General features: G+C 48.9%; 1 protein-coding gene across 3 annotated transcripts in view; it reads right to left on the bottom strand.

The window, feature by feature from the left end:
- The window catches only part of LOC146816467 (uncharacterized), a 589,990-nt gene that overhangs the window by 204,415 nt on the left and 359,471 nt on the right, over nucleotides 1–26,104 (bottom strand). For all 3 annotated transcript variants that reach the window (XM_085610299.1, XM_085610297.1, XM_085610298.1), the window contains one exon: nucleotides 11,586–11,685. In XM_085610299.1, the coding sequence (XP_085466425.1) occupies nucleotides 11,586–11,685 (100 nt within the window). The remainder of the gene's footprint in view (nucleotides 1–11,585; nucleotides 11,686–26,104) is intronic.

The following is a 26,104-nucleotide window of genomic DNA, read 5'->3' on the forward strand; positions in this document are numbered from 1 at the left end:
AGAGGCATGCGGTGTTAACCGACCGCAGCCCTGAACTGGCGGAAGAAAAAAATCTTCTTACCGAACTGCTCCAGTTTCTTGGATTCCCTGTCCGGTGGTGCGGTAGGGAATGCGCTCGGGGATGCAGAGGCTTGGACAACCAAGCTCTCAGGAGTGGGGTGTAGGGAAAGGAAAAGGTGGTCGCCGGGCGATGGAGTCGTGCCACGTTCCTATCCACAGGAGCCCCTGTGTTGGGCCTGGACCAGGTGCCCTAAATAACGGCCAAAAGTGTTTCGTTACAAGGCAGCAGTGGCTCCACAGAGGTAGCTGCCGGCTGAAGCACTTCTGCCAAAAGGTTAGTTCTGACGGCCACTGTAGGGAGCTCGAGCTGGAGGACCTCGGCTGCCCTATGCAACACCACTGCGTAACCTGCACCTTCCTCCGTAGCCACGGTAGGAGGAGTTAGCATGCCAAGGTCAGGAGAGGTATAAAGACCAATGGCATCCCCAGCTCCTCTGCCCAGTCCGGGTCAAGCTCACATTGTGCTGTGAGAGGGTTCTCAGACCCCACCCAGTCCTCCCCTTCCTCCGAAGGCTGATAGAGGGCGAAAATAAGGAGGATGGTCTTAGGGATAGAAATCCCTGATCGGCTTCGGAATCTGCATCGAGCGACAGCGGTCCGGCGCCGTATCCACATCGGGGCTGAAACCGGGGGCGACGTCGTCCGGTGGGCAGGGGGACGGCGGAGGTGGTGCCGGTGGGGTGGACGTCGCTGGAAGTGTCACAAGGTCAACCGGCGTTGACCAGGATCCGTGGGGGTCCTGCGGCGCTGGGGCCAGAGCAGACAGCAATGCTGATGCCGGAGCAGCCAGCTGTAAAGAGTTAGGACCCCCAGTCAGGCCCACGGGGCCCGAAGGTGCACCGGCGGGGCCCTATGGCCCAAAGAGGCAAGTCATAGCTGACAGAAATTGCTGCAGCTGGGACGGAGTCGCCAACGGACCCGTGAAGGGCGGGTAGTCCGGCGGCACCCGAGTAGGCTCTTCCGGAGCCGCGGGGGAGGCACCACCCGCACACTCAGCCGCGGCGTGCGACCGGAGAGGGGAAGTCGCAGAGCGAAGGCGCTTCTTCGACTTCTTGCAATGTTTTGTCTTACCTGATCACGAGTGTGAAAACTTCAATCCCGATGAACGGTGATGGCGGCGGCTCCGTGACCAGTCCCTCGACCTCCCTTGGGACCGGGACCTTGCGCTGCGCAGAACCGACTGCCGGACTTCCAGCAACTTTCCGGACCGCTACCTCAAAGTCTACGGCGCCATGGCCCCGCAGTTGGAGCACGACTTGGGGTCGTGGGCACACTCCAGGCAGTAAAGACACACACGGTGCGGGTCAGTCACCAACATCATTCGATGACAGTCCCCGCAGGATTTGAAGCCGGGCATCCCTACTGCACCAGGAGTCAATCGACTCGAAAAATCGAGACGAAAAGCCTCGAAGAAACTCGGTCAAAAAGTGACTGGGGGTACCGCTCTCTACGGAGCAGCTCTTGCTGGCGCAGAAAAAGAAAGAACGGACGTCAGCGCGCGAGAGCGGTGTCTAAGTAGCTGCCGCGACGTCATCTCTGCGACTCCAACGACGGAAGCAGAGCCGCACGACACCTCCTTCCGACGCGCAGGGATACTGCTGACGAAAACTTTCCGGATCCAGTCTGACGCCTGGGGGTAATTCCAAGGTAAGGAATCTATCACTAACGTGTTTCTTTCAGATAAGTATTCTAAAAGTAATTATTGTATAATGCAAACTACTTTCTGAAACAATAACAAACTGTAACTATTGCAGAATTCAATCATAACTGCATTTCATTGCGAAATCTTGCATTCCAAGTATATTTTACCTACGTGTACCAAGTCCTGCTTGGTTCTAGCAATAAAGAACAAGTTACTTACCTTCGGTAACGATGTATCTGTAAGAAACATTAGTTAGTTGGATAGATTCCTCACCTTAGAATAGATACCCAAGCAATACCAACCCCGGTGGTGGGTCTGCAAACCAAGATCACACCAGAAAGTCCTGGGAGGACAGAACGGCCAAAGAAGCCATCCCTCCGGACTTGGCTGTCTAGGCAATAATGCCTGGCAAACGTGTGCAGCGAAGCCCACGTTGCCGCCTGACAGATGTCCTGCAAAGGGACTCCCCGTCCCAAAGCAGTAGTAGCCGCTGTGGCCCGAGTAGAATGGGCGCGCAGCCCAACAGGCGGTTCCTTTTTTGCCAAGGAATAACAGATTTTTATACACAAAACAACCCACCGGGAGATGGTCCGTTTGTGTACAGCTTTTCCCTTCTTTACACCCACGTAGCCAACGAAAAGCTGGTCGTCCACTCGGAACTGTTTAGTGCGGTCCAAATAAAAGGAGAGCGCACGTTTTGGGTCCAGACGGTGGAGCCGCTCTTCCTCTTTGGAAGGATGCGGAAAGAAGGTGGGCAAGGTGACAGATTGCCCAAGATGAAAGGGGGTCATCACCACTTTCGGTAGAAAGGAAGGACGAGGCCGAAGGACAACCTTGTCCGGATGAACAGATAGAAAAGGAGGCTTGGACGATAGAGCCTGGAGCTCACTCACCCGTCTAGCCGAGGTGATGGCTACCAGGAAAGCAGTCTTAAGAGTTAGAAGACGAAGAGGACGATTGTGAAGAGGCTCAAAGGGAGCGCACATCAGGAATGTCAAGACAAGATTCAAGTCCCACTGAGGCATTACGAAAGGGACAGGAGGGAACGTGTGAGTAATGCCTTTAAGAAAGCGTGACACTACAGGGGACTTGAAAAGAGAGGGCTGATCTGGAAGCCGTAAGAAGGCAGAGAGAGCAGCAAGATAACCTTTCAAGGTGCCCAGGGCAGAGCCCTGCCGGGCCAAAGAAAGAAGAAAGAGGAGAACCTCAGAAAGAGGGGCGGAGAGGGGATACACAGCCTTTGCTGTGCACCATGCCACAAATTTGTTCCACCGGCAGGCGTATACCGTCTTTGTGGAGGGACGCCTGGCTGCCAGAATGATATCACAGACTTCAGGAGGCAAGTCAAATGGCATCAACTGCCGCCGCTCAATCTCCACGCATGGAGGTGGAGGCTGGACAGGTTCGGGTGGAGGACCGTCCCCTGCTGCTGCGACAGAAGATCCTCCCGAAGGGGCAGACGTATCGGAGGATCGGTCAACATACTGAGTAGCTTGGGATACCAGTACCTTCGTGCCCAATCCAGAGCCACCAAGATGACTTGGGCCCGGTCGCGCTTGATCTTCTTCAGCGCTCTGGGCAGAAGTGGTATAGGCGGAAAGGCGTACAACAGACCGCAACTCCACTCGCGACGAAAACGCGTCGCCGAGCGAGTGCCGCCTTGGAAATTCCAACACGCAGAGCTGCTGACATTGCGCATTCTCGTCGGTGGCGAATAGATCTAACCAAGGCTCTCCCCACTGCTGAAAGAGACCTTATGCCACCTCAGAGTTCAGACGCCATTCGTGATCCATCATGCACGGCGGCTCAGTTCGTCTGCTCTGGCGTTCAGAGATCCCGCCAGATGTTGAACCACCAGGGTGACGCCCTGGTGTTCCAGCCATGTCCAGAGGCGCAGAGCCTCCTGACAAAGGGTCCACGACCCCACCCCGCCCTGTTTGTTGCAATACCACATGGCGGTGGTGTTGTCCGTGAACACCTGCACGACACTTCCCCGGACAGAGGGAAGGAAGGCTTTCAGTGCAAGTCGGATTGCTCGCAGCTCCAACAAGTTGATGTGGAGGAGAGACTCCACCGGAGACCAGAGGCCTCTGATCTCCGCCTCTCCCATATGGCCTCCCCAGGAGGGACGCATCCGTCACTACGACATGCTCCGGTAGGGGTAGGGAGAGGCTCTTGCCCGTGACCCAATCGCGGTCCGTGAGCCACCACTGCAACTGCTGTGCAGTGCCCTCCGAGATCAAGACATGGTCGGACAGGTTGCCGTGATGCTGGGCCCACTGAAACTTCAGGTCCCACTGCAGAGCCCGCATGCGCCGCCTGGCGTGATGCACTAGTAGGATGCAGGAGGCCATCAGCCCCAGAAGCCGCAACACTAGCCTGACCGAAACCCAGGATAGAGGCCGAAAGATGGGAATCAGGGCCTGTATATCCCGGACCCGCTGCTCCGGTGGTTGGACCTGGAACTGCGCCGAAACGAGAACCGCTCCGATGAAGAGGAGCTTCCGAGAGGGGCTCAGGTGTGACTTCGGCACGTTGATGGAACCCCAGCAAATGCAGGAGATCCGCCGTAGTCTGGAGGTGGGAGACGACTGCCTGGGGCGAGCCCGCCTTCAACAACCAGTCGTCGAGATAGGGGAAGACTGGAACCCCTGATCTGCGCAGATGAGCTGCGACCACCGCCATCACTTTCGTGAACACCCGAGGGGCACTGGTAAGGCCGAAGGGGAGCACGGTGAACTGAAAGTGCTCCTGACCCACCTTGAACCGCAGGTAACGCCGGTGGGCCGGCAGGACGGGGATGTGGAAATATGCGTCCTGCAAGTCCAACGCTACCATCCAGTCTCCAGGGTCTAGGGCAGCTAGAACCTGAGCCAAAGTTAACATCTTGAACCTTTCCTTCCAGAGGAAGGCATTGACGTTCCGGAGGTCCAAGATAGGGCGTAGGCCCCTTTTGCCCTTCTTGGGAACCATAAAGTAGTGGGAAGAACAACCACGACGTACTTCTGGGCTCGGAACGTGCTCGACGGCCCCCTTGGCCAAGAGGGCCGAAACTTCCTCGTGGAGATGATTCAAATGATCCCCCGAGATACGGTGGTGCTGCTGTGGCATGGCTGGAGGGGTCGTCTCGAAGGGGAGGGAGTAGCCCCTTCGGACGATTTGCAGCACCCACCTGTCCGACGTGATGGAACGCCAGTGGAGCAGGTGATAGCGAACTCTGCCGCCCACTGGCGTGGAATGGGCCTGAAAGCTCGGACTAGGAAGGCTTTGAGGCGGATGCTGCCGGGGTGGATGTGGACTGACCGCGTCGTCCTCCGGTACCGCCTCGGCGGAAACCACGTCTGCGACAGCGTGCAGGCTGGTTCTGCGGCCGGTGGCTAGGCGGACGTGAGGAGGTGCCCCTTCCTTGGCCACGAAAGGAGCGAAAAGCGGAAGTTTGTGGCCGAGAGGCCCAAGGACGTGGCCGTAGCCCGGGAGTCCTTGAAGCGAGCCAGCGCACTGTCCGCTTTGTCAACAAAAAGGCGAGCGCCATCAAAAGGCATGTCCATGAGGGTGCTCTGGACATCCCCTGAAAAAGACGTGGACCGCAGCCAGGCGTGACGTCGAAGCACCACCGTGGTAGAAATCGCCCTACCCAGCGAGTCCGTAGTGTCGAGTCCACATCGGATTGCATGGCGCGCTGCATCTCTCCCATCGGCCAGGGCCGAGGAAAGCCGCGCCCGGGCCTCCTCCGGGCACAGTGGCAGCACGTCCTCCACCGCATCCCACAGAGAGTGGGAATAACGGTCCAAGAGACAGGCGGTGTTCAAAGACCGCAGGCCCAAACTGAGCGAATAGAACAGCTTCTTACCAAACTGTTCCAGTCTCTTGGAACCCTGGTCCGGAGGAGCGGATGGGAAGGAGGATTGGGAGGTAGAGGCCTGGATAACCAGACTTTTGGGGGTGGGGTGTTGGGACAGAAAACTGGGGTCACCCGGAGCAGGGCGGTGGCGCCTGGCAACGTTCCTATCCACAGGAGGGACTGTGGAGGGCTTGGACCAGGTGCTCTGCAGAACGTCAGTGAGGGCCTCATTGAATGGTAGCAGAGGCTCAGTGGAGCATGCGGCAGACTGAAGCCCCTCAGTGAGGATGTTAGTCCTCACAGCCACGGCAGGCAGCTCAAGCCCAAGGGCTTCGGCCGCCTTGCGCAGCACCACAGAAAAAGCTGCACCCTCCTCCGAAGCCACAGTCGGAGGAGAGATGAATCCAGTGTCCGGATAAGTATCCAACCCACTGGCCTCCCCCAGTTTATCTGCCCAGTCCTGTGCAAGTTGGCTCTGAAGGGCCATAGGGTCATCAGACCCCTCCCAGTCGCCCCCGTCATCCGATTCCTGGTAAACAGGAGTAATGATCGGAACCGGTCGATAGACAATATGTGTCTCTAGCGGCGTCGGATGCGGCGTCGGGCGGTGCCGCATCGGCGTCGGGACCGGACAGGGGCTGAACCGGGGATCGACGTCGACTGGAGCCGGCGTCGGGGTGGTATCGGTGTCGGCGCCGGCGGAGGAGGCGTAACGAGGTCGACTGGCTTTGACGGGGGCCCAGGCTCGGGCCCCTCGGGGACCTGCGGCGTCGGGCCGGAGCCTCCAATGGCGCCGGGGCCGGAGCCGCCGGCATGCGAGGTCGCCCAGTCGAGTCCGCGGGGCCCGAAGGCGCGCCAGCGGGCGTCGACGGCGGGGCCAGGCTCCTCATGGCCGAGAGGAAGGCACTGACCTCCACCGGCGTCGCGTCAGTCCCAGGGACTGTCGGGTATGGGGACTTGCGCGGCTCCTGCGGAGCCGCTGGGGGTGGAACCACCCGGACCCTCGGCCGAGTCGCGCGACCGTCAAGGGGAGTCCGAAGAGCGGTGTCGCTTCTTTGACTTCTTGGAGTGCCTCGACTTACCCGAAGACTTCGAGCCAGACGAGTGACGATGTCGAGTGCGGCTCCGCGACCGATCCTTGGACCTCCTCCTGGACCGGGATCGAGAGCGACGCGGAGCCGAGTGGCGAAGCTCGAGAAGCTCGCGGGACCGTTCCCGCCTAGCTTTCGAGGTCAGGGCCATACAATCGGAGCAACGACGCCGCGTCGTGGTCGAGGCCCAAGCAGTACAGGCACCGGCGGTGATGATCGGTCACCGACATCAGTCGGTGACAGTCGTCGCAGGCCTTGAAACCAGGCATCCTACCGGCACGAGAGTCGAGAATTGACCAAAAAGAGTCCAAAAAAAGTTAGTCAAAAATTGACTAAAGGGGTAGCTCTCCCGGATCTGCGCTTACTGGCGCGGAAAAAAGAAGAACCGACGTCAGCGCGCGAGGGCGGCGTCTAAGTACTCAGACGACGTCATCCCGGCGCACGACGCCGGACGCGGAGCCGCAGACGACGCGTAGCGACGCGCAAGGGGTATTGCTGACGAAAAATCTTCCGGATCCAGTCTGACGCCTGGGGATATTCTAAGGTGAGGAATCTAACTAACGCGTTTCTTTCAGATATACAAGTATCCCGTTTTTTATACTTACCCAGTTGGACTGGATTCAGTCTCCGAGTGTGTGCATCAGTCTAGATTGAGCGAATACAATAAATGCTTAACACTGTTTGACTGTAAATGTGAATCTATAAGTCTTATGTGGGCCGGTAGCCTAACCTATCCATCGTGGTCTGAGTCAAGCATAACTGACCAATTAACATGAATTGTTGTATCTAATTTTCATTTGTTAAAACACAATAAAATTTGAGTATACAAAACAAATGCTTAACACACCCTCTGGATAAGCCTAACTGCTTGCCCACACTACCACAAAGTGAGCTGTTGGTACTTACCTAATTTAACTTCTGCTATACCTCTGGGGATTACCTGGACTCTGTGCACACTATACCTTACTTAGGTATAGTACATACAGAGACAGATTCCTACACAGGTTCTCCTATGTCCCCCGCAAAACCTGCACATCTTTTGCTGGTACTCTTTTCACAGTTCCTGATTTAACTAGGGACCTTCAACACCTATCTGTCTAAGTCTCGAGGGATTTCAAAGCTAAAGCCTTCAGTAGGACACAATCTCTATGGCAAAAGGAGTCTCAAAACGGGTCACAAACAAGGACATTGGCATAAAGTCCTTCACAGTGAAACAAAAAAGCAGCAAAAGGGGCCACTCACTAAGTGCCCTTGAAAGTTTTAAAGTAAATCCTTAACGAGTCAGAGGAAGAGCCACAGGAATCCTGGTCTTCTTGTACGGTTGGAACACTAAATAAGAGGGATGATGAGAAGTGCACACCCTAGTAGAGATGTGTACAACCACCAGCAGAGAAGGCCCAGTTGCAGCTGCAACCATTCCCTGTCTCTTAACCACAATAATGACATATTTTAGCAAACATTGCACTCCTCAATGTTTCGAGGAAATGCAAGTCAAATGATACAAACAGATAAACCGTCAACTTCATAGCACCATAAATTGAATGATGACCAGACACCAAGTTCTACAATAATTATTTGGACGACGAAAGAAAGCCAATGCTATTGAATCAAGATAGGAAGAAAAAAAAACACAGAAACATATTGAAAAGTAAAATAACAAAAGGCACAGCAAGTGTACAGAGCTCCTGCTACACAACAAATCCTTGATGCTACATCTGTGGGTTCAATAACAGTAATATTTCCCTTTACTAAGCTTGATGTGTCCTCTGGCAGTACATTACAATACCGTACATAGATAATCTGAGATATTGCACATTAAATTCCATGCTATTGACAAAATTATTGATGATCCCCGAGGAGGAAATAAAATCTTGGCTCTAAGAAAAATGGAATCTAAATGGCTAATCCGATTAAGATCTGTTCATCAGGAGCTTAATACTGATAGAGAATTGCACGTTTTCTTAAAAGATTGATTCCAATATGATCTGATTATTATATAATTACGATTTATGCTATGACTGTGTAATAATAAGGTATGATTTCTTTAAAATGCTGAAAAATCTTTTTTTTGCTAAAGTAATGTTGTCTATGCTTATAATACATCTGTTTGTCGACACATTATTTGGATGTACCAGGCACTGTTCTATTCTGGGTAATACCCTGATAAATCTAACAAGGGATGTTCACTGTGCTACATGTAATACAGTCAACATCCATTATATAATGTGCTATTTTGGTCTTGTATGGCTAGTCAATTAATCTTGCCTGCCCTCCTTTTTTCTTCATTTCTGTGGCCTTTGGTCTTTCCTCTCGTGCTCTGTTAGAAAACACTAATGCATGCAATTACTGCTGGATTCGTGATACGAAGATCAGATGCGTCTTACATCAGTACGTGTTTTTCAACTGTTTTTTAACTTACCAATCCGCTCTATGGATAACTGTATACAGGTCTGATTAGTGTTTACATTTACCTGTGACGTACATAATTACTACACGGAATTTTACAGACTAGGCATTTGCCTTATGGGGGACTTGTACTTACATTAATGTGAGTGTTCTGAATGTTTACTTGCGGACATTGCAAGATGGCGTCCGCGATTTTGATAACAGTCCTACTTTTTTGTTCATGTATTCTTTTCCGTGACGATCCATTCTCGTGATAGAGTTCAGCTATTTTTATGATGGCGGCCAGTCATTGCGTTTGGCACTTCCCAATAGCGTTATCAGGCGTGGGTTAATATACGTGCTACCCAAATACACGGTAAGAGGACTTTCGTTATGATAGAGATGCAAAACATTGTCTTGGTGATCCTAATAGTTTCAAAACGTTTAAAACTATATGACATATTTCCATAAGATCGGTAGTTGGCGACTTATGTACTGCTCGTTTTCAAATAGTTTGCTTTTATCTTTACGTTTAGATGCAGTTTTAATGAGGGGCGGTCTCTTTGCAGGTTGTTATTGACTGGTCACACCTTATTTCAAGTGTGACTATTGATGCAAGATTGGATTTCATCTACAAGTTTCAAGAACACTGCCATATAATTGTTTTGGGTGAGTTCCTATGATATCGTTGGTTCACGGATAATGCTTTGAAATTTTACTGTCTTAGTTAAATAAGGAGCACCCGAGTAATAAAGTGTGCAGTGGATGTTGTTATAGTAGATGCTATTTCCACAAGGTGGACTAATGAGGAACTGGACATATATAATAGGGTCTGTTCCCGGATAAATACTTTCATTCAGTCTGGAGGTTGTGTATGTACACTGCTCCTTTAGGTTATTTTTTTGAGCGATTACACATTATACTTAAATCTTGTGAGGTTCAGGATAGGAATATTGGTGCAAATTGGGGCGTATGTATTGCGGACTTGGACCAGTGATGATGCAATAGTGGATAACTTTGTTTCCTTATATAGAGGAATGCTATGAAAAATCTTTTAGACATATGGTATAATATAGATCCATGACGATACCAATCCTCCTTTAAATGTCTTTTATCCTTTTAGGATATTTAAATCGTGTTTATACAATTATTTTGACACAGTCATCTATGTACCCTTTCCACTAGAGTTCATATGACGCTTCCTTAGACATTATGGAGATGTCTCATTGATTTGACATCTCGTGATTTACGTTGTTTTTTGGAGTTTGGAAGTAATAACACCAATCTCTAGGTGGGTTCTAACTATATATTTTCGTCCTGTTTGTTCAGAACTCTATTTCACATGAGGTCTTGCTGCATGTTGGCACTGCACGCTGATTCGTGACACCATACTTTAACTGATTAGGCATTTTCATATATACTCTATTACCATTATAAGACTCGTGGGATTGGTCTTTTGGATGGATTCCGACCTCTCTACTATCATATATCACATAATTTCGGGGTCATCATACTTTTTGATTTTCTTTTCGGACTATCTCTCTCTTTTCTTCCGTTTTTCTCTGGGAGTCAATGCTTTGGGTGACAGGTTTGGTTCATTGTACTTCGTGTTTTAATACTTCAACTACTGATTATCTTTCCCTTCTTTATTACTTGTGAGATCTTGTCTTCTTGAATTATTTAAAACTTTTTTGGCAATGTTATGTAGTATTATTGAAGTTGTGTTTATACATTTTAAAATATTGTTTTCTATAAGGTTTATTACAGTATTTATGTACTTATTTCTATGTCCACAGCCTTGAGAAAGTCATTGTGTATATCGAGCGCGGACGAAACACGTGTTGGCTGCTTTGGATATTTGATGGCTATTTTGAATACGGGTTTCAAAACCAATAAAAAGAAGATTTGTTTGAAGCAGTGACGAGTACTTTATCCCATCCAGTGTAACTGTGGAACCGTGGAATATTTTGAGTCCTCCAAGAACTTTTTTTGAAATTGGTTATTTACTTATGAATAATATTGGTCTATATACAATGTACTGTTTCTAGACCCACTGTACTTGAGAAAAGGGTGTGCGTTACTAACTGATTTGTTTTTGATAATTGTCCTAGATCAGACATCATGCTTCATTTTTTCCATTGCAAAATAATTGTGAAATAATGCATTTGAGCCTTTTCACATAATAAGATTTATTTTAATCTAACTGGATTTAATAAAACAAAATGTTATATGTAGATATTTTCATTTTTAATAACTGTAGTGAAATAATTCTCTTTTAAAATAGATTCCCAAATTCCATACGCAGGGACTAATATTGTACTTTTAGGAATATGAATGAAGATCTGGTGGTTATAAACCAATTGCAAAACGAGCTTTCAGTCTAGTCACAGGAATCTAGCTTGCTGCCACTTTCCAATCTAACGTTAATACACCTTAGCTATTAAAAACAAAAATCCTGGGGAAATTTAAGTTCAAAGATCCTCTTATAGAAACAATACCAGATGACAAAAGTTAATACCAGTACAGGCTACTTAAGAATACTAGGCATATCAAGTTACAGACATACCCCGTTGCTTCTTCATTCTTTCTAGCTCTATCCCTAGATAGCGAAGCTTCTTTTGTCGGAGATCCTGATCAGCTTTAATCTGTTCGATTTCTTGGATTACCTGAAAGATATGTCAAGAAAATGCGGACTAAATTAATTTCTCTCCACAGATGAAAGCCCACAATATATTAATCAATACCGGTCTCTAGTTTACTAATACAGTTTAGTTTTAACGAACGAGTTACTTACCTTCGGTAACGATATATCTGTAAGAGACATCTATTAGTTATAGATTCCTTACCTTAGAATTACCCCCAGGCGTCAGACTGGATCTGGTGAATGTTTTCTCAGCAGTACCCCTGCGCATGGGTAGGTGGCGTCAGTTGATGCCGTGATAACATTGCGGCATCTACATAGACGCCGCCCCTGAGCGCGTAAGTCAGTTCTTTTACACGACATTCCACGCCAGAAGCGCAGAGCCATGCAAGACACTGACCACTGGTGCACAAAACTAGGGCCCTGAAAGGGAGTCCCTTACTCTAGAAGCCAGTTCACAGAACGGGGACGATGGGTGGGCCGGTAAGCAATCTATAACTGATATACGGCTCTTATAGATATATCGTAAGATAAGTAATTTGTTCATCTGAACAAGACTATTAGTTATAGATTCCTTACCTTGGAATAGATACCCCAGCAATACCAAATGCGGAGGCAGGACTGCGAACTAAGTTCACAGCAGAAACTCCTGGAGAACTGAACGGCCAAAGAAGGATAAGTTACTTACCTGTAGTCCTAGTTCTCTTCCAGGGGTATCCTCATCAAAGTCATAAACACTGAATATTCCCGCCCACGTGCGGGGACCCCGGAAATAATACAATTATATATGAAAAACACATGTATATAAATTTTTCCAAGCAAATGCAGCCCCCATAGTAGGCTAGACAATGTAGATATAAATATCCAACAACACACCATAGGTATAATAATACACCTAAATCTTTCTTTTTTTTTTTTTTTTTAATGAGGTAAAAACTTCTGAGAAAGAAAAGAAAACACTGTGCAAAACACAGATCCATAAAACATTGTTAGCCCGCAGGCTGCATTGCAATACAATACCATAGAGACTGAAAAGCCTTGTACAGGTAAAAACTGGCACCGTGCCTTTAAGGCAGCCCTGATTCCAATATCCCATCATGCCTCAGGGGTGACAGTTGGGTCAGTTGTTCTTTGCGGGACCGTAGTCCTAAACACAAAGATATACTTCTTCCATATTTAATAATACAGTCCTCTCATTTGCCTGGGGAGGCAGGTGGGTTGCTTATGACTTTGATGAGGATACCCCTGGAAGAGAACTAGGATTACAGGTAAGTAACTTATCCTTCTCTTCCAGGGGATCCTCATCAATAGTCATAAGCACTGAATAGAATAGCAAGCCCATCTTCCACCGCAGGCAAATGAGAACTGCACTATACATTGAAGATAACAACCAAAATAATCAGTTGTTGAACAGATTCCTCAAGGAGGCTTGCCCTACTTGAGTGTCTGCTCTGGTGTCCGAGTCCAGACAATAATGTCTCGTGAATGTATGGACAGATCTCCAAGTAGCTGTTTTACAGATCTCGGAGAGTGGGACATTATTGAGAAACGCAGCAGTAGCCGCTTTCCCTCGTGTGGAATGTGCCTTAGGTAGAGACCACAACTGTTTCTGAGCTAATTGGTAAGCTAATTTAATGCTTGACACAATCCATCTGGCAATAGTACCTTTAGATGCTGCAAAACTTGTACGGACAGCACCATACTTCACAAACAGTTGGTCAGACTTTCTGACATCCTTAGTTCTATCCAAGTAAAATTTGAGAACTCGTTTAACATCCAAAGAATGCAACGCCCTCACAGCTGGAGAGGAGGGATTGGGAAAGAAAGTTGGTAGTGAGATAGACTGATTCACATGAAAATCGGACACCAGCTTAGGTAAAAACGAAGGATGAGTTCTCATCACCACCCTATTAAGGTAAAAACTGTATAGGGTTCTTTTGAGCAGAGCGCCTGTATTTCACTCACCCTACGTGCTGAGGTGATAGCTACCAAGAAGGCTGCTTTCCACGTAAGGTGCTGTAATGTAGCCTAATGTATGGGTTCGAAAGGTGGACTCCTAAGCTTTGAAAGAACCAGATTCAGCTCCCAAGGAGGCGAGGGAGGCCTCACTGGGGGGTAAACCTTCTTGAGTCCCTGCAAAAAATCTTTTACCACTTGAATCTTAAAGAATGATTGTTGAGATGGAGAGCGCCTATAGGCCGTAATGGCCGCCAGGTGCACTTTGATGGAAGAGAATTTTAACCCCACCCTGGCTAAGTGAAGTAGATAGGGTAATATCACTTCTTCTTGACATTTAGTAGGATTTTGATGATTTTGAATACACCAAAAATAAAATCTCTTCCACAAGTATGAGTGTCTCGTAGAAGGCCTCCTATCTTCCTTCAATATGGTCATACATTCCTGGGGAAGGTTTAAATGGCCATACTGGAGGACTTCAGGAGCCATGCTGTTAAGCTCAGCGAGGGAAGGTTGGGATGGTAAATCCTCCCCTGCATCTTGGTTAGCAAGTCCGGCCTGCACGGCAGACGCTTGTGCGGCCGGATCGATAGGTGAAGGAGATCTGGGTACCACCACTGCCTCGGCCAGTCCGGTGCTACTAGGATCATCTTGGTGGTCGAGCGTTGCAGCTTGGTCACCACTTTCAGGATTAGCGGGAGAGGAGGAAAGGCGTACACAAATGTCACTGACCAGTTGATCAAAAGGGCACTCCCCAGTGCCCTGGTCGGTAGTAACTTGAGGCGAAGTCTCGGCATTTTGTGTTGTTTTCGTCCGCGAAGAGGTCTATCTGCGGACGGCCCTACTCCTCGAAGATGTCCTCTAGCACCTCGTCGTTGAGGATCCAGTCCTCTGGATCTTGAAAGTGCCAACTGAGTGAGTCCGCTTGAACGTTGAGCTCGCCTGGTAAGTGTACCGCTGTTATGGAAATCTTCCTTGCCAGGATCCAGTGCCACAGGGATTGAGCCTCCAGCAAGACAGTCCTGCAACGAGTACCCCCCTGCTTGTTCAGGTAGTACATTGTGGTGGTGTTGTCCGTTTGTACTAGAATGGAACTCGTCCCGATTGAGGGCAGGAACGCTTTAAGGGCTAGGTGGACTGCCCTGAGCTCCAGCATGTTGATGTGATACAACTGTTCGCTGCTGGACCAAAGCCCCCCGAGTCTGCAGGGATCCCAAGTGCGCACCCCAACCCTGCAGCGATGCATCGGTGATCAACGTCTGTCATGGGGGTTCTTGATAAAAAGGAATCCCCACCTGAAGATTGAGTGGTTTTAACCACCACTTGATTGACTGCCTGGCCGCTGATGAAAGACAGACTTTTTCCTCCCACAGGGAATTCTTTTGGTTCCATTTGTCCTCCAGATCTTGTTGGAGAGGACGCATCCGCAATCTGGCGTTGGGCACTAGGAATATGCAAGATGCCATGGCCCCTAGCAGAGATGATATCTGCCGCGCTGTAGACAGACTGTTGGCTATAATCTGCCTGCCTTTTTGGGCAAGGGATAACCGTCTCTCCTCCGAAGGAAACACTTTTCCTACTGTGGTGTCTATAATTGCTCCTAGGTAGTGAATCCTCTGCGTTGGTGTGAAGGTGGATTTCTTGTAGTTCACCCTGAGTCCCAATCGGTGGCACAAATTCAGGCAGCGTGTCAGCTGTGAGTTTACATTCTGAGGCGATGGACCTTTGAGTAACCAATCGTCTAGATCGGGTTAGACGAAGACTCCTGCGCGCCTCAGTGCAGCCGCTACTACCGCCATGCATTTTGTAAACACTCGAGGAGCTGATTTCAGGCCAAATGGTAGAACCTTGAATTGGTAGTGAGAGGTCCCCACTACGAATCTTAGAAATTTCCGATGACTCTGGAACGTGGGAACATGAAAGTACGCGTCTTGCAGGTCCAGCGAGCACATCCAATCGCCTCGACGGAGATGTGGATATATTTGGTGAAGCGCAAGCATGCAAAACTTTTCCCTTCTGACATGCTTGATGAGTGTTCGTAAGTCCAAGATGGGCCGGAACTCTGCTTTTGTATTTCTTTTTTGAATTAGAAAATATCTGGAGTAGACTCCTTTCCCTCTCTGCGCCCTAGGAACTCTTTCTATTGCTGATTTGAGCAGAAGGGTCGCCACTTCTTCTCTTAGCATCTTGAGTTGATGAGATGAATGTACAGGGTGGATCGAGGGAGGGGGACTCCGGAAACGAAGTGAGTATCCATGTCGCAGTACATTTAGAACCCACTTGTCTTTGGTGATGGATTGCCACTCTCGAAGATGTTGTGCAATACTTCCTCCCACCGGAGCGGTGGACGGCATTGGAGGAAGCGATCGCTCATTGCTTTCCTTGAGCCTTGTTTCCGCCGCTGGACTGGCGGTTATTTCCACGTCCCCTAGATGATCTGTGGGACTGAAATTGCTGCTTTTTCTGCCCTTGCTGGTCTTGATTTTTCTGCCAGTGAGGGGTTTGAACCCTCTGTTGGTAGCTACGCCTGTCGGTTCCCCTACGACGACTGAATTCTTTTCGTTTCTCTAGCCCCACGGCTTTCATGGTCTCGAGCTCTGATTTCATGCGAGCCATCTCGTCATCCTTATGTGAACCGAAAAGCGAGCTCCCAGAGAAAGGCAGATTCAAAATTCTTGCTTGTGCTTCAGGCTTCAGAGCCGTTAGCCTTAGCCAAGATGATCTTCTGGCGGAAATCCCATGAGCATAAGAGTGCGCTGCCAGCGTTGCTCCATCCGCTGCTGCACTTATCACCTGATTTGAGACTAGACTGCCCTCTTGCAATATCTCCTCAAAGTCCTTTCTCTCTTCAGGAGGAACTTTTTCTATAAATGTTTGAAGGGAGTCCCAGAGTGATCTGTCGTAGCGCCCCAGAAGCGCTGAGGCACTGGCCACTTTTATGCTGGAGGACGCCGACCCACATACTCTTCTCACCCAAGAGTCTTGTGTCTTACTTTCCTTATCCAGCGGCACGGTGGATGACAAAGCCACTGAGTGAGTTTTTCTGGCTGCAGCAGTGATCACAGAGTCCGGTGGAGGGTCCGCCTTGAGAAAAAGAGGATCCTCCGGGGCTGGACGATATTTTTTAAGTTTTCGTGCCAGAGCTCATTTGATAGTAGCCGGCGTGAGGAAGATATCCATGACTGGTTTAAGCAACCCAGGGACCAGAGGCAACAGTGGACGAGACGCCGCTCGTTCGTGAAGGGTCTCAAAGATGACAGAGAAAGTGGTTTCCTGAACAGGCATTGGAATGTTCAATTTTGCCACTCCTCTGCACAAAACATCTTGGAAGGTGCTAATGTCATCCACTGGCGAAACTCTAGATGGTGGCGTATCTGAGAGTGTGGGTGAATAATCTCTTCTGGACAACTGGCTTGACGAAGAGGATGTAGGAGACCTACGTCGTCTTCTCTCCGATCCCACCGACTCTCTCCTGCGAGGGGTGGACCTGGATCGTCTCCTGGGGAACGTGAGCGCCGTTGATATTCTCTTCCTCGAGAATGGGAACTTGCTGGTCTTAACGGTTGAGCCAGATTCCTCAACCTTGCCAAGTAAATACTAACCGCCTGTGCCATAGAAGTTTCCTGAGGCAGTACTCTGGTGGGGCTGTGACTCAGAGTATGAACCTCCTCCTGTCTTAATGGTCTCGTCGGCGTTCTCACTTGAGGGCTCTTTTCTACTGGAAGAGCTGGAGAGAAACTCCTCACCTCTGGCGATCCGGATCTTGAAATAGACAAAGGAGATCCTGAGCCTTCTGAGGCTGAAGGTGAAATTGAAATAGGTCGAGATGAACCATGTTCCGATGTGGTATAAATCAGTCTATGTGGAGATTTGCGTCTCGACACTGGTTTGAACATCAATCGAATTTGTGACGTTTCGCGGTACTCCCCCGCAGAGAACTGTCTCGACGGTGATACAGCTATCACCGGTAATCTGGACTTAGACGCCGAGTGGATAACCGGCGATGTGTCCTGCCTCGACGTCGAGAGCATGGTCGTCGACGGAGGACTTGTCCTGGACGGAGGCCTAGAACCCAATGGGGAACTTTGCCTCGACGTCAGTATCTTCTCCGACGTTTTGGAGGCCTTTGACGACGGAGGCCCCTTCCTCGACGTCGATCCCGACTGAGGCACCTGCCTCGACGTCGATCCTGACGGAGGCACCTGCCTAGACGTCGATCCCGACGGAGGCACCCGCCTCGACGTCGAGTGTTCCGACGATGATCCTCGTCTCGACGTCGGTAATGCTTTCGACAGCGATTCAGGTCTTGACGTCGAAGATCTTCCCAGATCTTTTGACAACGATCTTTGCCTCGCTGTAGATTGACGCCAAACGCCTGTGTTCTTCTTGCGACGTCAACTTTTGCCTTGATGTTGATTTCGACGTCTATCGACGATGTCTATCCTTTGACGTCGATCGATGTTTTCTTGACATCGAACGATGATGTTTCTCCTTCGACGCCGATCGATGTTTTCTTGACGTCGAAGTTGCCGAAGACGAACGAAAGCGTTTCGCCGCCGGATCGAGTGTCTATGTAGATTTTCTCTTTGAAGCATGACTCTCCCTGGTATCCTCACCTCTCAACGACGATCCCGCCGCTGGAGTCTTCGACGCCGAGCCCGACGCCGATGGAGCACACACAGGGATCAACTGCTTCGACGTCGACCGTTCAGAAAGGCCATAAAGCCTAATTCTTTCTCTCTCTTTTAAAGTCCTCTTTGAAAGATCCTTGCAGTGATGACAGGACGCAGGAGAGTGTGAATCCGGTAGACAGACGATACACATATCGTGTGTCTGAAGAAGCCTTTTTGCCACAGGATGGACAGGGCATGAACAGAGAAGGCATTTTTCCGACAGAAAAGTTCTTAAATCTTGTCAGAAAACACAGGAAATCTGCTTCCCCAACAGGATATATTAAGAGGAAGCAAAAAAGTCACTAGAAAAGTAACAATTCTTGACTAGAAAGTCAAAAATGAAGAGAGCTGAATTCCAGGGTCCTGACTGAAGGAGCCGGAAAGAACAACTGACCCAACTGTCACCCCTGAGGCATGATGGGATATTGGAATCAGGGCTGCCTTAAAGGCACGGTGCCAGTTTTTACCTGTACAAGGCTTTTCAGTCTCTATGGTATTGTATTGCAATGCAGCCTGCAGGCTAACAATGTTTAATGGATCTGTGTTTTGCAGTGTTTTCTTTTCTTTCTCATGAGTTTTTACCTCAAAAAAAAAAAAGAAAAAAAAAAAAAAGGAGATTTAGGTGTATTATTATACCTATGGTGTGCTATCGGATATTTATATCTACATTGTAAAGCCTACTATGGGGGCTGCATTTGCTTGGAAAAAATAATATATGTTTATACATATACAGACCTGTATATATATGTGTTTTTCATATATAATTTTATTATTTCCAGGGTCCCAGCACGTGGGCGGGAATATTCAGTGCTTATGACTATTGATGAGGACCCCCTGGAAGAGAAGCAGTCTCTCCAGACTTGACTATCAAGGCAGTAATGTTTAGTGAACCTATGCAGTGATGCCCACATGGCTGCCTAGCAGATGTCAGTGAGGTGTACTCCACGTACTGGTGGAATGGGCAAGCAGTCCTACCGGACGCTTCTTTTACGCCAAGGAATAACAGATCTTAATGCAAAGGACGACCCATCGAGAGATGGAACGTTTATGCACGGCCAACCTTTCTTGGCGCCCACATAGCCTACAAGAGTTGATTGCCCATCCAGAATTGTTCTGAGCGATACAGATAAAATGATAATCCACGTTTTGAATCCAGACGGTGCAGTCTTTCCTCCTCCTAGGAATGATGCGAGGGCGGGAAGAAGGTGGGCAAAGTGATGGTCTGTCTTATGTGGAAAGAGGTAACCACTTTGGGAAGAAAAGAAGGCCAAGTTCGAAGGAGGTTTCGAAGATAGAGCCTGAAGCTCACTCACCCTGCGAAGGGAAGTGATGGGAACCACAAAAGCAGTTTTTAAAGTCAAGAGACTGAGAGGACAATCATGTAGTGGCTCGAAAGGCGCGCACATAAGGTAAGTTAAGACCAAATTCAAGTCCCCCTGGCATTACAAAAGGCATAGGAGGAAAGAGGTGAGTAATGCCCCTGAGAATCCTATTTACAATAGGGGACTTGAAAAGAAAAGGCTGACCAGGAAGGCGAAGAAAGGCCGAAATGGCTGAAAGATAGCCTTTAAGGGTGCCCAGAGGAGATAATAGAAAGTATGAATAGGAGAACCTCAGAAAGAGGGGCAGAAAGAGGATCCACAGCCTTTGCTGCGCACCATGCCACAAATGTGTTCATTCTACAGGCGTATACTGTTTTAATAGAGGGATGCCTGGCTGCCAAGATGACATTAAAGACTTCAGGAGGGAGGTCGAAAGCGGTCAACTGCCGCCGCTCCATCTCCATGCAAGAAGGTGGAGGCTGGACAGTTCGGGTGGAGGACGGTTCCCTGCTGCTGTGACAGAAGATGCTCCCAAAGAGGCAGTCTGATCGGAGGATCGATAGCCATGTTCATGAGATCGGGATACCAGACTCATGTACCCAGTCCGAAGCCACAATATTAACTTTGGCCCGGTCGTGGTTGATCTTCTTCAGCACTCTGTGACGAACAGATCTAACCAAGGATCTCCCCACTGTGAATAAGACCTTGCACCACCTCCGAGTGAAGACTCCATTCGTGATCCATCATGCACCTACAGCTGAGTTTGTGTGCCCTGGCATTCAGGGAACTTGCCAGGTGTTGAACCACCAGGGACATTCCAGCCACGTCCAAAGGCGAAGAGCCACTTTACATGGGGTCCACGTCCCCACCCCGCCCTGTTTGTTGCAGTACCGCATTGCAGTGGTGTTGGCCGTGAACACCTGCACTACCCTTCATCTGCCAGAAGGAAGGGTTGCCTTCATTGCAAGACAAATCACCCGACGCTCCAGAAGGTTGATGTGGAGCCTGGACTTTGCCAGAGACCTCTCCCATGTGGCCGCCCCATCTCAAGAGTGACACATCTGTCACTAATGTGAATTCTGTTTGGGGAATGGAGAGGGATCTGCTGTTGACCCAATCCTGGTCCGTTAGCCACCACTGCAACTGGTGTGCAGTTCCCTCTGAGATCTGGAAACATTCGGAAAGATTCCCCTGATGCTGCGCCCACTGGAACTTTAGGTCCCACTGCAGAGCCTGCATATGCTACCTGGCATGATCCACCAAAAGGATGCAGGAGGCCATGAGGCCCAGCAGCCTCAAAGTCATTCTCACCAAAATCCGGGATAGAGGCTGAAACATAGGTATCATAGCCCGGATATCCCGAAATCGCTGCTCGGGACGATACGCCTGAAACAGACATGTATCCAGAACAGATTCTGAGAGGGAATCAGGTGCGACTTCAACATGGTCTGTATGTAAATGTGCATGCTTTTAAAAAAAAGTGATGTGATTTGTACATGCAAATAGGCTGTTTATTATAACTAACAGGGAAAACACAGGTCCTGAAGAAAGCCAATTAAACTTTTGGGGCAGTTTGTGGTTGAAACATGTCGACTGATTAGACACTTGGGACCATTATATCCTAATATAGAGTCACTTTTTAAAGACTTTTAATCTAGCCCCTAAACATACGCCAACAAATAACATTTTTGAAGCTTCTGAGGTTATTTTAAACTCACCAAGATCTCCTGCCTTCACTCACAGCTATTACAGAACTCCGTTTACAAAGTCGAGTCCACTCACACACCTTGTGTGTGTGTGTGATGCTCCAATGATGGAAGCACACAGATATATATACACACACACACACATATATATATATATACATATATATATATATATATATATATATATATATATATACATATACATATATATATACATACATATACATATATATATACATATACATATACATATATATACATACCCAGGTATATATCCATAAAAACTCTTCTATAATCTCACACAAGTCCGAGACAAATGTAAGTCATCAGATACACTATCATTTTCAATATTTTTCCTTCTTTAGTTTGTTGAAGCATTTTGTTTGGGAAGACGAGGATATATCATCTGTAAAGTCTTCTCACTCTTAAAATTTTGGCCTGAGCCAATGTCAACATTTTTTACTTCTCCTTCAGGAGGAAGTGGTTGGCGTCCCTGAGATCCAAGAGAGAACGCAAGCCTTTGCCCTTTTTGGGTACCAGGAAGTACTGGGAATATCAACCATGACCTACTTCTGGCACAGGGACTCACTCGATAGCTCGCTTGGCCAAGAGAGACTTAACTTCCTGACAGAGAAGGGCCAAGTGATACTCCAACATGCAAGGACGTGTTGGTGGTATGGAGGGAGGAGTAGTCTCAAAGGCGAGGGAGTAAACCTGTCGGACTACCCGCAAAACCCACCTTTCTGTTGTGATGTTGTGCCAGGGAGGTGATGGCGGATCCTGCCGCCCACTGGCAACTGGTGGACCTGAAAAGTCAGACTAGGAAGGTTTAGTGGCAGCTGCAGGGGGGCATTGTTGGACTGACCTGCCCTCTGGATTCACAACGCTGGGTCCCATGTCCCCGGCCGCGCAGAGGCTGGGTGGCTTGTGCGGCTCTGTGGCTCTGGGTGGAACGTGGTGGGGCACCCCTTCTGTGGCCACGAAAGGGGCGAAAGGCAGACTGCATGAGGCAAGAAGTTGCTGCAAGGCCCAAGGACCTGGCCATAGCCCTAGAGCCCTTGAAGGACTCAAGCGCGTTTTCCGCCTTGTCACCAAACAGGCGACGGCCATCAAAGGGCATGACCAAAAGGGTAGATTGGACATCCCCAGAGAAGCCAGAGGTTCTCAGCCAGGTGTAGTGCTTCAGGGCTACCGACTAGGAAATTGTCCTACCCAGCGAGTCAGCGGAATCCAGCCAACACCGGATGACGAACTTTGCTGCATCTCGGCCCTCAACAACAGTGCATGCAAGCATGGCCTGGGGCCTCCTCCGGGCACTGTGGCAGCACCTGCGCAACCATGTCCCACACCGAATGTGTTTAACAGCCAAGAGGCATGCAGTGATCACCAGCCGCAGTACTAAACTGGCGGAAGAAAACATCTTCTTTCCAAGATGATCCAGCTTCTTGGATACCCTATCTTGAGGAGCTGTAGAGAACGCGCTTTCTTTCAAGGATGAGGCTTGGACCACCAAGCTCTCGGGGGTAGGGTGTTGGGAGAGGAGAAGTGGGTCACCCGTGGCCAGGCAGTGGCTTAAGGCAAACATCTTATCCACAGGAGCCCCTGTGATGGGCTTGGACCAAGAGCCCAGAAGGACGTCAGTGAAAGGAAGCAAGGGCTCCAAAGAGGCTGCTGACGGCTGAAGCACCTCATTCAATAGTTTAGTCCTGACTGCCACCGTAGGCGGCTCAAGGCCTCAGCCGACCCTACGCAGCACCACAGTGTAGGAAGCAACCTCCTCCGTAGCCACGATAGAGGGAGAAAGCATGCCAAGGTCTGGGGAGGTATCCAGACCACTGGCATCACCCAACTCCTCTCTAAAGTACGGATATTTAAGATGGTCTGTCAGAGGGTCAACAGACCCCTCCCAGTCGTCCTCACCCTCCTCGGCTGCCACTGAGGGCGATAAACGCCAGGGAAGAACAGCAGTACAGAAGTCTGGCTCTGTGTCCAAGTTGAGAGGGAGGCTGAGGTCGACGCCGGCCAGGGCGCAACCGGCATCGTAGGCGGTGGAGGCATTGTCAGAGCAATCGGGGCTGGGGAAGGTACCGTGAGGTCGACCGGCGCCGATCCGGATCCAGGCCTGGATCCTTGGGGGCCCTGAGGCACAGAGGCCAGAGCCGCAGGCAACGAAGGCTTAGCGCCCCCAGCCGAGTCTGCGGGGTCCGAAGGCGCATGGGTGGGGTCGGGCTGCCCATAGATGGAGTGGAGGGTTTCGTAAAATGCACGAAGCTGAGCAGGGGACGCTTCGGTTTCCGGTAAGGGAGGGAAGCGTGGAGCCGTCCCAGCAGGCTCCGAGGACAGAGCTGGTGAGCGACAACCCTCAGTGTCCCGCGTCGGCCGACAGACGGGTAGAAGGAAAGAGAGATGATGTTTCTCACCCGATGACAAAGACTTCGATGACGAATGGTGGTGGTGGCTCCGCGACCGGTCCCGCGACCACGAACGGAGCAGACTGCCGGGCATCCAAAAGCTATCGGAACCGCTCCCGCAAACACTTAGGATTCAGGGCCCGGCAGTCAGAGCACTACTTCGGGTCGTGGTTGCACTCCAGGCACCAAAGGCACATGAGGTGCAAATCGGTGACAGACATCAGGTAGAAATCGGCTTGAAACCTGGTTAACGTCTTCACATCCCTCCCTCGAGTTGTAGGACTTCAAAAAAAATGTCCACAAAAGTCGAAAAATTTTATTCAAAAAATGACTAAGGGTACCGCTCTCTCCGAATCTGCACTGGCTGGCGCGAAAAAAGAAAAAATGGAGGTCAGCGCGCAGGGGCGGCATAAGTAGATACCACAACTTCATCCGGCTATCACGACGCTGACGGCGAACGTGGAGTCGACAGACGCCACCTACCGACGTGCTAGGGTACTGCTGAGAATTTGTTTTACGGATCCAGTCCGACGCCTGGGGATAATTCTAAGGTAAGGAATCTATAACTAATAGTCTCTTTCAGATATCCCTGCTCACCATTAATACGCAAAATGCATAGCTACTTAACTTGGATAAGTTGTGACATCAAAATACCGGTCGCCAGCAGACAGTGACATACAGATCACAGCATACCTACTACTGCTTTTTAAACAGTGAAAGGGATAACTAATTTTTCTGAGCTACCATGTACATGAACAGTCATTAACAGAGAAGAGACATTTATTGCAGTATGTTTAATTTATGAACTGCCAGAGATCATTAGAAGAAAGTAGGAATGCCACGTTACAACACCGTCCGAACTACACCCATGTCGGTTATAACGATCTACATTATATCGCTCTTAAGATGAATTTGCAATAAATTACTAGTAGCGCATTTCCTTTCTCAGTACATATACTCATACTCCATATTTATAGTAGGTCTGCAACCACACTATGCATTTCAAATTTATAAGCAAGAGACAAAAGAATTTGCAATAAATTACTAGTGGCGCATTTACTTTCTCAGTACATATACTCATACTTCATATTTATTGTAGGTCTGCAACCACACTATTCATTTCAAATGTATAAGCAAGAGACCAAAGCGTTGCGCTTTTTGAAAATACAGTGATTGACAATGTAGTATTAGAAATGGCATACTTTCTGCTGTACAATAAAAAAAATATTTGCTTGATAAAGGAGCTGTGGATTTTACTTATATCTGCTACATGATCATGGAACAGTTGTATGTGATTTTATAGCAAAACTATTTCAATGGATGCCATTAATGAGAAACTGTTTCACCTAAACTGTTTATCGGGTAGAGACTATATCTAGCCACAGATTCCTTGCCTTTGAAGTTCTGAGGCATCAGACTGGATCCAGAAGATTTTTCATAAGCAATACCCCTGCATGCCGGTAGGTGGCATTGATCGGCTCAGTGTCCGCCACCCATCTTGGAAGTGATGTCCACAGCACCTATATAAGCCCCACCTAAATGGGCTGACATCAGTTTCCTTTCATGACTTTCCAACCCAAAGGCGCAGAGCCATGAAGAACACTGACATCTGTTAGGCAGAGCAGGAAAGATGGTTGGGTGGGTCAGTAAGGAATCTTCAGCTAGATATAGCCTCTACCAGTTAAGAAGTTACCGAAGGAAATTAACTTGTTCTTCTGACAGACTTCTAGCCACCGATTCATTGACTTTGAATAGATACCACAGCAATACGTTCAGGAGGAGCGTCTTGGGCCAATTTCAAACAAGGTAATCCTGCAGGACCAAATAGACGAAGTGCCCATTACTAAGGACCAGACTGTCTAGACAGTAGTGTTTGGTAAATGTGTAGAGAGATGGCCATGTTGACGCATGGCACATGTCCAGCACCGGAACTCCGCGTGCTAACACAGTGGTCGCAGCTTTAGCTCTGGTGGAATGAACTGGCAAGCCTTCAGGATGTTGCTTCTTGGCCAGTGCATAGCAGATTTTGATTCAGATGCTTCTGCATTGCCCGACCTTTTGTCGCACCAACATACCCCCATGAGGAGTTGGTCAGCCAGGCAGAACTTTCCTGTGAGGTCAAGGTGTAACGATAAGAAAACAAGTTACTTACCTGTAACTTTGGTTCTCCAGTATTGGTAACTTTAAAAGATTCCCATTGCTTGTATCATTCCCCGTCGTCGAGATGGAAGTCCCCGGTATACATAAAATAGCCATAGAAATAAGTAGTAATTTCGTTTTGTAGCATATCCACCTATTTTTGTAAAAGAGACCACATAAATTGAACAGCCAATCACAAAAGCCTCACCCCATAGAACCTTCCTGAGAGCCTCAGAT

The sequence above is a fragment of the Triturus cristatus genome, chromosome 6 (assembly GCF_964204655.1).
Source record: "Triturus cristatus chromosome 6, aTriCri1.1, whole genome shotgun sequence".
Taxonomy (NCBI): domain Eukaryota; kingdom Metazoa; phylum Chordata; class Amphibia; order Caudata; family Salamandridae; genus Triturus; species Triturus cristatus.